Genomic DNA, 14,308 nt, shown 5'->3' with positions numbered 1-14,308 from the left:
TTTTAACAACAGAGAATAAATAGTATAGCTACTTTATTCATTAACCTAAAGGGCTATATATATATATATAGCCTCAAGGATATTAGCAAAGGTCCACCATAAAATGTGGAGTCAAACAAAGAAGAAATAAAAATCGTGGGTACATAACATAACCCTTTAATAACGAGGACCATATATATGCTAAATCATGACGTGTAAGCTACTAAATCATGAGCAGTGCGCGTGACGAGGCTAATGTCTTAAGAGCAGGATTCGGATATTTAGCCTTGTAATCTGTCCACAGTTGATCCACGGTCTTTCCAGTTAATTCTGACCAGTAGGAGGGATTATAAGATTTCCTCATCATCTTATTAAGCTTTGCCACAAAATCGGGAACCAGCGAGTCACAATACTCTAGAAAACGGGCTGTGGTATCATAGCCTACGTCCCATTTATCCCCCGCGCCAGGGGGCACAAATCCCGGCGCGAAGATGTTTTTTTTCAAGATGGTATAATCCGCGATCCCTTCTACCAACTCCCGAGGGGTCGTACCCTCCCCGTTCCATTGGAAAGAATGGGTCATTTCATGGTACATAAGGGACGAGAATTCCTTTGTCAAGGTCATTGGCCCCTTGTAATCTCTTAAAAAAATCGCACTTATACTAATGTTTTCACCCACAGCGACTGCCATGCCTGGACAATTCGCTGTGATGTTAACTGTTACCGTCTGCACAGGCTTTCTTTCGTCTCCGGTTTGTTTAAGGATGGTGGACCAGAGGTACTCGTTCACCTCAGCCATTAATTGTTTGGTGAACGGAATCCCGCCTACTTCAGTCTCCCATCTTTTGGTGCCGGGATCTTGTGGATTATCGACAACCACTTCGTAGTTCACGGCGGAGATTCCATTGAACGATAATAATGTCAAAGTCACAAAAATATTGATAACCAGGATAAAAGAATGGGGAGCCATGGGAAAACAAAACAATATTGGCTATAGGTCGATCAACTGTATATATGTATATACGCATATATAGGCAGGCATAACAACCGATATATACGTACAATCACAAAATAAAAATTGTTGATTCCTTTTTTAATTCATGGTGAATAGATAAGGATTATGGTTTTCATGAATAATCGATTCCTTATTTGAGGCGAAATTGATGGATTTAAAGAATCAAAGCGATAGATTGTAAAATTGAATGTTCAAATAAGTCCGAAAGTTTAAGTTATATTATAAACTAGATTTTATTCCCCGTATTACGGGGTTGTTTTATATTATTCGTTTTTAATATTTATATATATATTTGGATTTTAATTTTATTTATTGTAACAAAGTTAATAATTAATATACTTGAGACTTGATAATAAAATGGTTTCACAAATAAATGATATGTTATAATCCGGTTTAAAAGCTTTCTGGGTTTGGTGATACCCATTACCCGTTTATTTTTTTTATTATAAAATTATTTCTTAATTACAAATAATATCTTTTTTTAAATAAAATAGGATATTACTTTTTAGTATATCCCTATTTTATAGGAATTTTTTATCAAATATTTGATGATATTAATTTTTAATATAATGAGATGCTATAACCCGTTTAAGAGCTATCTGAATTTGGTGAGACCTTTACCCGTGAATTCAGGTCAAATGCGTGAGAAGCCTTCATTTACAAATATAGCAATCTGATAGCTTAAGAGAATGGTTGTTGAAAAATTGTAAGAAAGTTAATAATATACTTAGGGTTGATGATGAAAGGGTTTCATAAATAAATGATATGTTATAACCCTTTTAAAAGCTATATGGATTTGGTGACCCATGGCCCGCTTATGCTTTTTACTATAAAATTGTTTATTAATTATAAATAATATATTTTTCTTTTTAAATTGGATATTAAATTTTAGTATATCCCTATTTTATAGGATTTTCATATCAAATAATTTGTAAGATTAATTTTTAATGAGATGTTATAACCCATTTAAGACCTATTTGGTTTTGATAAGATCCATACCCATGAATTTGGGTTAAATCAATGTGAGACCTTCATTTGAAAATTAAGCAATCTGGTGGCTTCCATAAAAGGGGGAGCGACCACATCGTGACACGTAGGATTTTAGGGTTTTCTTTTATATATATTATAGATGAACATAAAAATGAGAACGATGAGTCGGAAAAAAAAAGAAAAAACTCTTCAAAAATTAATAAAAAATAATTAAAACAAATCATAATTCAAAATATAAATTAAAAATGAAAAAAAAAAATTTAAAAATTAAAATGTTTTACTTCGTACTCGTTTATAAAAAAGACACATTGATGAAAAAAGATCATTATGTTTTTTGTTTATTTACATCGTTGATTGTGGCTCTTTTCCGTGACATTGTCTCTTTTTCTCGATATTATGTTATATTATTCAACATTGCATTTTATTATGATCTATTGTGTCTGTTTTATTTATCATTTTATTTTTTGTTTATTTTCATTAGTGTGTCTTTTTTCTTAGACTTGTGTTTTTCTAATGGGAACGACGTGGGAAACATTTTAACTCTTTTACTTTTTTTGTTTTTGATTAATATTTTATGTTATGATATTTATTATTATTATTTTTCTTGATTGTTTTAATCACAAATTTTTCTCACTATTCTCATTTTTATCTCCCTTTTTACCTTTACCTAAATTGGATATGGGTACTGAATGAGGTCTTAAGTATGTTAAATAGCCTAGACATTTTAGGCCGGAACAATAGCCTAAAGGCGTGGAAATGTGATATATAACACCCTGTGGGGGACTCGATAGTTCTTTTCATGGAAACGTAAATTTTTAGGCTTTGTTAGTACATTGCTATATAATAATTTTTTTGGTCCGGTTCAAGTAAGATCAAGCTAGGTTATATAAAAAGAAGATAAGCACGAATCACTGTTTACAATTTTATATTTTTACCGGTCTATTGGTCAGACCGCTTACCTCGGATTAATAACGTATTTTGTTTCAAAAGTTTAACAATATTGAAAGATTTATTTACTTACTTTTGAAGGACTAAATTTTTACACAAGATTGAGTTTGAATCCATGGCCTCCTATTTCACACCTTAGCCAAACAAGTAGGGAAAAACAAAAAAGCTCTTAAAAAAACTAATAAAAAAGTAATTTAAAAAACCATAACTTAAAGTATACATTAAAAAAAAAAAAACTAAAATGTTTTACCTGTCGCCTTGTTTAAAAAAAGTAAATAAATGAAAGACACAATGATGAAAATAGATTATTGTGTTTTTTTTTTTGTTTATTTTCTTCATTGATTGTATTTTTTTTCGTGACATTGTGTCTTTTTTTTCCCCTGATATTATGTTATATTACTCAACATTGTGCTATATTGTATTTGGCATAGTGTAATATTTCGCGATCTATTTTGTCTTTTTATTTATAATTGTGTTTTGTTTTTATTTTCGTCATTGCGTGTATTTTCTTCAACATTGTGTTTTTTTAATGAGGACGATGAACAAAACATTTAAATTCCTTTACCTTTTTCGTTTTTGATTAATATATTAAGTTATGATTTTTTTATTATTTTTCTTGGTTTTTTAAAGGTTTTTTAGGTCACAAATACTTCTTACTATTCTCATTTTTGTCTCTCTTTTTACCTATACATAAATTGGAAACGGGTGCCGGATGGGGCCTTAAATATGTTAAATAGCCTAGACATTTTAGGTCGGGACAGTAGCCAGAAGGCATGAAAACGTGATACATAACACACAGTGGGGACTCAATATTTTTTTAATGGAAGTGTAACTTTTTAGGTTTTGTTAGTACTTTGCTATATAATAATTTTTTCGGTCCGGTTCAAGTATGGTTAAGCAGGGTTATATAAAAAGAAGATAGCATGAACCATTTTTTACAATTTTATATTTTTAGTTGTTTATTGGTCAGACCACTCGACTCGACATTATAATGGATTTTGTTTTAAAATTATAATAATATAGAAACATAAAAATAAAATAAAAATATTAAGTTTTTTATTAATATTTTTAAAGTAATATTTACATCTATATCCATACTACTTAATAAATAAATGTTTTATTTGCCACGTGTCCTCAACTTAGCCTCTCATCACTTTCAAAATCCCGCTTAAACCTATCGGCATTTACAATAGGCCTATTATTTCTTAACTAATAAAATTAACATTTACCAAAAGTATTACCATAAATATAAGAAATAATCACAGAATATAGCCGAAGGGTGTAAATTTTCCATGATATATGCAATTAATATATTACAATAATATGTAGTTGACTAATTACCATTTTTAAATGTATCTCATTTTTTTTTTAATTTTAAACAACTATTTTTCAGAGAATTGATTTGTGCTCTTCATCATTTATAACCATTTAGAAAACCCCATATCAATTGCAATTTTTTTATCTTATAATCTCTGTTTTCGTAATTATCTCCAATGCTATAGGTGGATCTGATCTCAACACAAGGTTAGTTTTACTTATTCATTCTTAAGCCTTAATGCTTATCCTATAAGCAGTTTATTTACGTCGTTGATCGTGACTCTTTTCCGTGACATTTTGTCTCTTTTCATCGATATTATGTTATATTACTCAACATTATATTTTATTTTTATCGACATTGTGTTACATTTTACGATCTATTGTGTTTTTTTATTTATCATTTTGTTTTTTGTTTATTTTCGTCATTGCGCTTTTTTTATTCGACAATTGTTTTTTTAATGAGAACAACGGGGGAAACATTTTAACTCTTTTACTTTTTTCGTTTTTGAATAATATATTGAGTTATGATATTTATTATTATTTTTCTTGATTTTTTTAGGTCACAAATCTTTTTCACCATTCTCATTTTTATCTTCCTTTTTACCTTTACCTAAACTGAAAATGGGTACAAAACGGGGCCTAAAATATATTAAATAGCCTAGACATTTTAGGCCGGAACAATAGCTAGAAGGCATGGAAACGTGATACATAACACCCAGTGGCGGACTGAGTAGTTCTTTTCATGGAAGCATAAATTTTTAGGTTTTGTTAGTGCATTGCTGTATAATAAATTTTTCGGTCCGGTTCAAGTAAGATCAAGCTAGGTTATATAAAAAGAAGATATGCATGAATCATTTTTTACAATTTTATATTTTTACTTGTCTAGTGGTCAGACCGCTCACCTCGGATTAATAACGTATTTTGTTTCAAAATTATAATAATATCCAAACACACACACACGCGTACACACAAACAATATATATATATATATATAAAGAGTAAGTTAAAGTAAAAAAGACATAAATAAAAAGAGTGAGGATAGATCTTGACCCCTAGATCTGGGATCTAATGGGCTATGCCGTTAACGCGGAAAAATATCGGATATCGGTCAATGACCGATACACGATATATCGTTGTTCGCAGTGATATATCGGTTATTTATTAATTATTTAATATATATTAATATAAAAAATTTGAACAATCAAAAAGAATATTTAACAATCTAAAATAACTAACAAATTAACTATAATAATCTAAGAGCATTCTCATCATATTCTCTATAAATATGTGAGGGAAGTTTGTAAATTATAGGGTGGGGTGATGAGTGGTTGTGAGTGTAAATTATAGGGTGGAGAGAGAAATATAGTGATTTTTTGTAAATTTGGGGAAACGTTTGGGGAAACATTGTTTTCCCTATTTATTTTTTAATATTTGTTGGATTGGTTGTGAGTAGAGGAGTGAGAAAACTGTAATGATAAATGTATAAAAAATACTATTTAATTAAGCATGAGAGAGAAATGTAGTGTTTTTTAGTGTAATTATAGAGATAGAGATGGGGAACGGATTGAGAATGCTCTAACATATTTAACAATTTAAAATAACTGACAACTTAACTATAATGATACAGATTATTTAATTGAGGTAGATAGCAGTCTACTCTAGCACTCATGGGCCATGGCAGATTATAAAACAAAAACATAGATGGCAGTGACATATAATCGATGTTTAATTGATAGATAATAGTCCAGCACTCATTGTTTATAAAACATATAATCGATTAATTACTGAATTTGAAGAAGAAACATACTGGATATGGGCTGATGAAGTGATGATCGGATTTCTATGACGATATGATGAAGCGTCGACCGGATTTTAGGAGTTAGGGTTGTGAATTTAACGATCGATGGTCTAATTTTATCATCTGGGTCTTCTATTTAGGGCCAAAAATGGTAAATATGGGCTGTAAAAATAAAAAAGGCCCCACCGATATAATTGGTGATATGGCCGATACAAAATTGCAAAATATCGCCGATATATCGGTAAATATCGCCGATAATATCGGCGCCGATATTAAAACCAATATTTTTGACCGATATGCAGTCGGAGGACCGAGAACCGATATATCGCCGATATATCCCGATATATCGGCGATATTGATAGCTTAGCTAATGGGTGAGATTGTTAATTTCTAAAATATCAAATAGTTTCTTAAGTAACCCACCCTATATAGTTTCTCAACTTTAAATTTTTTGTTCTTATCATTCTTAGAAAAATATTTATTTTTAATTAAACCTTATATAAGGGTATGCTAAAGTAAAAAATAGATAGTTTTCTTTTTTTTTTTTTTTAGAACGGCAACTTTCTTTTTATTTAGGCTACCGCACCCTCCAAATTTGGAGAGCCCTGATGCCCCACTCTGGCCAGACTATGTTGTCTTAACCGGGCCCACGCTGGCTTCAGAGTTTGGCTTGGGCGTTTCCCCGAAAACCATACCGCCGACTGCCACTTGACAGCCGTTTTGCCACAACAGAAGCAGAATTCTCTGGCGTAACACACGGTGGGACGAAAACTCGGTTGGGCTCAGGATTCAAACTAACACCCTTTGCACAAGGCCTAGCTCAAATCATTCATTGCCAATATCCACCCAAATATGACACAAGTGGGTTTCAAACTTGAGTCTCCACTGGAGAACCCAAGCATCTTACCACTAGGCCATAAGTGGGGGATCAAATAGATAGTTTTCTAGAAATAGTAAGAATATATTTAAGCCATTGAATCTAGTAATTGAGATTAATAGTTTTTAAAATACCAAGTATTTTCCTTGAATTTTGGATTTAGACTATATATTTTCCTAACTTCAATATATTTATATAACAAAAGATAAGAAAACTTAGTGATTAGTTTAAGTTTTTTGCTAATATTTTTAATCAAATATTTACATCTTCCTATACTATTAAATCAATAGAGTTTATGAATACATGGCTTTTTCTTATTGGTCCAACTCTATTGCTTTCATATATAACAATCTCTTCTTTGATTTTCTTCCCAATTAAATAATTTTAAAAAGAAATTCAATTAATAAGAAACCCATTTATGCTTGTCATTATATGTTATACCCTTTTAATATATCTATTTAGGTATGTCCCAATTAATCAGAGCTTACAAATCGGCCCTAATTCCAGCTTTTCATCTATCGATTCCTTCACGCCTCCTTATTCGTCTATGTTAATCTCTTGAGGATCCTTCAATTGTACTCAGTTAATCAAGATTGATATTCAACTAGGTTAGTATAAAATATCTCCTTTAATTGTTGCCATTGATTTTTCCAATTCCATAATTTATGTTTTATGGTAGTAATAGGATTTGATTTCCTTGATGGATTATATCCATATCATCTAACGTTATATCAATTTTTCGTTTATACATTCTAATTTCTTAATTGCTCTATTTTATAAACGCTAATGTTGCTAATCGTAGACATTAAAGATATATATATATATATATATATATATATATGAATTATATCGATACCTTTTATTCTTTGTATCAATAAACGAAGCCCTATTTTTCTGCATTATTTTAATGAATTAATAATTGGTAAACATCAAACATATATACTCTGTTCATGATTTAGAGGGTTAAATATCACAGATGAAATTACACTCTTATAGTCTTACAACACCAAAATTTTCATATATATTATGATAGTTTTTCGTTTATTAATTATCAAATTTTAGTTCAAATCATCTTATTTTTTGCAGCGTGTATTGTTTTTGTTAATGCAAACCTCCATTTTGTGGCCAAAACTAAAAATGAAGTATGAAGAGCAAACACACGACATAACTAAGTGTATGTTTCTTATTTTCTTTGTATAATATTAATTTAATTAATATGTTTTAACTTGTTATGTTGATAAATATTAACAACTTTTATTTGATAGATATAATTGAAATCAAATCAATATCAGATTATATCAATATCAAATTGTAACAATTAAAAGTGTTTCATAATTGATTCAATTTTCATATGTTTAATAATTTTGTTCCATATTTCAAGCTATTTTAAAATTCAAAATTAATGTCTTTGACTTGTAATTTAGAAATCAATACCTTTTATATTTAACTAACCAAAATATTATAATCATGTAACTTATTACCGTTTCATAATAGATTCTTTTTTTGTTTAACATTCCAATTACTACTCCAATTACCTGTCTGTATAGTGTGTCTTTGACACATGAATTTTCACACCATCACACCACCTTTTGCAATATCATATTTGCTAGTTTGTAAGGTAGATTTTCTTTGCTATACTTATTTACTTCATTTATATTATTTTTTTTGTTTATGCATTATTACAATGTATTGTTATTTGTTTACAAACAACACATGGAGCCAACAAACATTACAATGTTGAACGAGTTAGATATTCTTAACAATGAAAGTAACCTCAAGGTTCGTATATTGAAGTTATGACGTCTCTAGGACAATAGCAAACTGGGGAAAGATCGATCAATTGAGATAATTTTGCAAGGTGAAATGGTATTTTTACATATTTTTAACTAATTTATATAATCCAACTTTACATGCATTAGCACTTACACATTCTGATTATTATTTTTAATATATTATTAACACTTTTTTTGGTAACATTAATTATGTAACAGAGTAACCGAATTCAAGCTTATATAAGGAAGCCTTGCATTCCCAAGCATGATGCTTATCTTGCGGAGAACAGGTCGTTGATTGTTAGGAAGGTTTCAATTTGAGCAAAATTGTCCACCTACAAATATGTTGACTGCCAAACAAATTATGTTTCAGTTTCGAAACTCATCTTTCAATTTCGTATGAATTTATAGGTCAACTATATGGCTTGTCATTTGTTAGCTTTGATGATATAGTTTTTGAATTTTTTAGCTGAAGTTATAATTATCTTTATAATAATTGTAAATTTAATGTTATTTTGGTTGAAAGTTAAGTTTAACAATCATTTATTTTCGTACCGCTATTAAGAAATATATATTACTAGATTTTATCCCCCGTATTATAGGGGTTGTTTTACATTTTTTGTTTATTTATATATGTATATTTGGATTTTAATTTTTTTAATTGTAAAAAGTTAATAATTAATATACTTGAGGTTTAATGATTAAATGGTTTCACAAATAAATGATATGTTATAATCCGATTTAAAAGCTATCTGGGTTTGGTAATACCCATTACCCGTTTATTTTCTTTATCATAAAATTGTTTCTTAATTATAAATAATATCTTTTCTTAAATAAAATAGGATATTAATTTTTAGTATATCCCTATTTTATAGGATTACATATCAAATATTTGATGAGATTATTTTTTAATATAATGAGATGTTATAACCCGTTTAAGAGCTATCTGGGTTTGGTGAGACCTTTACCCGTGAATTCGGGTCAAATGCGTGAGAAACCTTCATTTACAAATAAAACAATCTGATGGCTTGAGAGAATGGTTGTTTTATATTTTTTGTTTTTTAATACTTATTTTTTGGATTTTAATTTTCTTTATTGTAAGAAAATTAATAATACACTTAGGGTTTGATGATGAAAGGGTTTCATAAATAAATGATATGTTATAACCCGTTTAAAAGCTATCTGGATTTGGTGACCCATGACCCGTTTATGTTTTTTACTATAAAATTGTTTATTAATTAAAAATTAGGGTTAGGTTCAAATAAGAAGTTTGATTTTCCTAAGAAGGCTAGGAAGGAGGGTATTTTTGTCTTTAACACTTTTATATCAAAACCCACTTACTTTAATCTCAAAACGCACTTACATTAATTTCAAGAACCCACTTACATAAAACCCACTTACATCTTTACTCATCTCCTACATCCACCACCACTCCACCGCCCACGCCACCACACCCATCACCCACTGCCACCACCTTGCCGGAAAAGTTCGAAAAAACACAATGGAAAACACTATGAAAAATACAATGGAAAAAAACACTATGAAAAAAAAAACACACAATGATAAAAATACAATTGTATGACACAATGTAAAAAACACAACAGAAAAAACACAATGAAAAAAAAACACAATGAAAAATACTATTGTATAACATAATTTTGTAAAACACAATTTGGTAAAACACAATTTGTAAAAAACCTACTATTTTTTTTAAAATTTTTATATTACAATATGGTACTCATATTAAAGATAAAAAAACACTTGTTATTATGGTGAATTTGTTTTTCAATAAAAACGTAATAAAAAAAAGTTATGGACGTTTAAAATGACGGGGGAATTTGAGATGTGCCTTGCAAGTGGAGAAAGAAAATCAACAAATGTGTTATTCCTTTTATACCCTTCCCCTTATGTTCACACTTGATTTCCCACTAAACTAATCTCAACCCTCCATGTTCAAAATCAATGGCCAAGATTACTTCTTATCCTTCCTAAAAAAATTATACTTCCTATTATAACCTAACCTTTAAAAATAATATATGTTTCTTTTTAAATTGGATATTAAATTTTAGTATATCCCTACTTTATAGGATTTTCATATCAAATAACTGGTAAGATTAATTTTAATTTAATGAGATGTTATAACACGTCTAAGAGATATCTGGTTTTTGTAAGACCCATACTCATGAATTTGGGTTAAATCAATGAGAGGCCTCCATTTAAAAATCAAGCAATCTGGTGGCTTCCATAAAAGGAGGGAGCGACCACATCACGACACGTTGGATTTTAAGGGTTTCGTTTATATATATTATAGATGTTGTCCCACCAAAACATATATCACAAATTATGGAATCCTATAAAATAATGTGTGTTTGTTACATGATTTATATAATTCCACCCGTGTCGTATACGGGTCAATAACATAGTATGATTATAAAGTTCCTTAATTAAATATTTTTAAAAATCTTAAATAAATTACCAAACACTAAAGTAAATAAAATGATAAACTAATAAATTAATAACATAAAAAAAAAACCAACAACGTTAATTTATATTAAAATTTACTTTATCAGAATGGATTAAATCACTTTATCCATAGATAAATGGTTAATTTATAACGGCAAGAGTGGCATATGTGGGTACCATGAACCGGGCCCTACTCGATTCGGTAACACACCGATGTTGAAGTTTATCGAATTAGGCAACAAAAATCGGTTTGTAGTACCCGATCTCAAAGAGACGTTGGAGATGATTGTTACAACATTTTTTTTAATAATTAAATGCTACCTTATTAATTTAACCTTATTCAACCAATTTTCACACAAAAAACTTTCATTCTTTTATCATTCAAGCTCTTTCAAAAGCCATTTAGTTTTTTTCAAATCATCAACAAATGCCACTGAGAGCAAGACCGTTCTCATGGAGCAATGATGATGAGTTCACTTTTTCAACGACTTGGATGCCCGTGACGAACAACCACAACGAATTGTCGAGAAACCAGTTTCGGTCTTTAGTTCAAGAGGACTATTAACAAAATGGAGGTACCAGTTATCGTAGAACACAGAAAGTTCCCTCAAAATGGCGTGATTTTTAAAATATACAGTTTTCCACCGATTCTACGCAACCACAATTGTTGAGATGCCCCAAGTAAATACATATTTAGAGGCACGTCCTCGGTGTAGAAAGTTGACATTCGTCAAATATGTACATGATATATTTAATTTTGTTTACCCGAATCACTTTGTAATTCGACTCCACATTTATTAATAAAGATGGATTATTCATGTTCATTATGCTGTTGTTTATGTTTGTTAGTTTATGATGTCACAATGTAGCATCCCTAAACTTTCGGGCTACTTTGACAATGTAGAAAAAGATACAGGACTAAAATGAAATTTCTGAATTTCAAGACGAGCTGTGCTACGTAATGGGTCAGGAAGCAACCCGTTGCGATATGCGATGGGGATCTCACAAACCCCAAGGATGGGCGGTGTCGCGCTACGTGATGAACCCGTCTCCTTTCAATTAATTAGTCGATAATCAAATGATATGCATGCACAGTAATCTTTTCCCGGTTTTTTATGTTATGCAACGCGTACTCTCTAAAAGCCTGATTGGTGTGAGTAATTAAATGCGTGTATGTTATGCTCCTGATCACCACAGAACAACCGCTGGTTCTGGTTTGTTCGTTTCGTAACCTCCATTGACCTCACCAACAACAGCCACTGATCTGTTATCCTCGATTTGAATACCTCTAATGAATTGATCAATAATATAGATGAAAAGAGATTGGATGAACAAGAAATTTGATTGTAGCTGTGATGATTGTTCTGCGTTATAACACCTTAGGGAGGGAACTCATCAATTTAAGTCCGTTACAATCAAATTAAAACACACGAACTTGAACTTCCGTTAAATAACATCGTATTACACAGCAAGTCTACATCCTAGTTAGCGAATTCATTTATTTCATAACATACACCATGCATGCAACATCAGCTCTAGCCTTGTAATATTCCTTTTAAAGCCATCTTCTCGTATTTAGCATATATGTTTAATTTGTTGGTTCAGGCCTCACAACACACACACACACACACACACTTGAATCTCAAACCTCATGTAATATGAATGACATGTTTTAACAACAGAGAATAAATAGTATAGCTACTTTATTCATTAACCTAAAGGGCTATATATATATATATAGCCTCAAGGATATTAGCAAAGGTCCACCATAAAATGTGGAGTCAAACAAAGAAGAAATAAAAATCGTGGGTACATAACATAACCCTTTAATAACGAGGACCATATATATGCTAAATCATGACGTGTAAGCTACTAAATCATGAGCAGTGCGCGTGACGAGGCTAATGTCTTAAGAGCAGGATTCGGATATTTAGCCTTGTAATCTGTCCACAGTTGATCCACGGTCTTTCCAGTTAATTCTGACCAGTAGGAGGGATTATAAGATTTCCTCATCATCTTATTAAGCTTTGCCACAAAATCGGGAACCAGCGAGTCACAATACTCTAGAAAACGGGCTGTGGTATCATAGCCTACGTCCCATTTATCCCCCGCGCCAGGGGGCACAAATCCCGGCGCGAAGATGTTTTTTTTCAAGATGGTATAATCCGCGATCCCTTCTACCAACTCCCGAGGGGTCGTACCCTCCCCGTTCCATTGGAAAGAATGGGTCATTTCATGGTACATAAGGGACGAGAATTCCTTTGTCAAGGTCATTGGCCCCTTGTAATCTCTTAAAAAAATCGCACTTATACTAATGTTTTCACCCACAGCGACTGCCATGCCTGGACAATTCGCTGTGATGTTAACTGTTACCGTCTGCACAGGCTTTCTTTCGTCTCCGGTTTGTTTAAGGATGGTGGACCAGAGGTACTCGTTCACCTCAGCCATTAATTGTTTGGTGAACGGAATTCCGCCTACTTCAGTCTCCCATCTTTTGGTGCCGGGATCTTGTGGATTATCGACAACCACTTCGTAGTTCACGGCGGAGATTCCATTGAACGATAATAATGTCAAAGTCACAAAAATATTGATAACCAGGATAAAAGAATGGGGAGCCATGGGAAAACAAAACAATATTGGCTATAGGTCGATCAACTGTATATATGTATATACGCATATATAGGCAGGCATAACAACCGATATATACGTACAATCACAAAATAAAAATTGTTGATTCCTTTTTTAATTCATGGTGAATAGATAAGGATTATGGTTTTCATGAATAATCGATTCCTTATTTGAGGCGAAATTGATGGATTTAAAGAATCAAAGCGATAGATTGTAAAATTGAATGTTCAAATAAGTCCGAAAGTTTAAGTTATATTATAAACTAGATTTTATTCCCCGTATTACGGGGTTGTTTTATATTATTCGTTTTTAATATTTATATATATATTTGGATTTTAATTTTATTTATTGTAACAAAGTTAATAATTAATATACTTGAGACTTGATAATAAAATGGTTTCACAAATAAATGATATGTTATAATCCGGTTTAAAAGCTTTCTGGGTTTGGTGATACCCATTACCCGTTTATTTTTTTTATTATAAAATTATTTCTTAATTACAAATAATATCTTTTTTTAA

The 14,308-nt window shown here is 30.8% G+C and overlaps 2 protein-coding genes across 2 annotated transcripts; both read right to left on the bottom strand.

The window, feature by feature from the left end:
* Positions 1 to 202: 202 nt before the first annotated feature.
* Positions 203 to 949, bottom strand: LOC143624638 (uncharacterized). Its single transcript, XM_077095217.1, has one exon. The coding sequence runs from the start codon at positions 947 to 949 to the stop codon at positions 203 to 205; it is 747 nt and encodes a 248-aa protein (XP_076951332.1).
* A 12,082-nt stretch (positions 950 to 13,031) lies between these two features.
* On the bottom strand, positions 13,032 to 13,778 carry LOC143624637 (uncharacterized). Its single transcript, XM_077095216.1, has one exon. It carries the CDS (start codon positions 13,776 to 13,778, stop codon positions 13,032 to 13,034), a length of 747 nt encoding a protein of 248 aa, XP_076951331.1.
* Positions 13,779 to 14,308: the final 530 nt, after the last annotated feature.

Source organism: Bidens hawaiensis, unplaced genomic scaffold, assembly GCF_021521415.1.
Source record: "Bidens hawaiensis isolate Kalapana, Puna unplaced genomic scaffold, B.hawaiensis_p1.1 tig00003902_1, whole genome shotgun sequence".
Classification (NCBI taxonomy): Eukaryota; Viridiplantae; Streptophyta; class Magnoliopsida; order Asterales; family Asteraceae; genus Bidens; species Bidens hawaiensis.
Note: the sequence above shows the minus strand (reverse complement) of the source record. Positions and strands in the feature narration are given on the sequence as shown.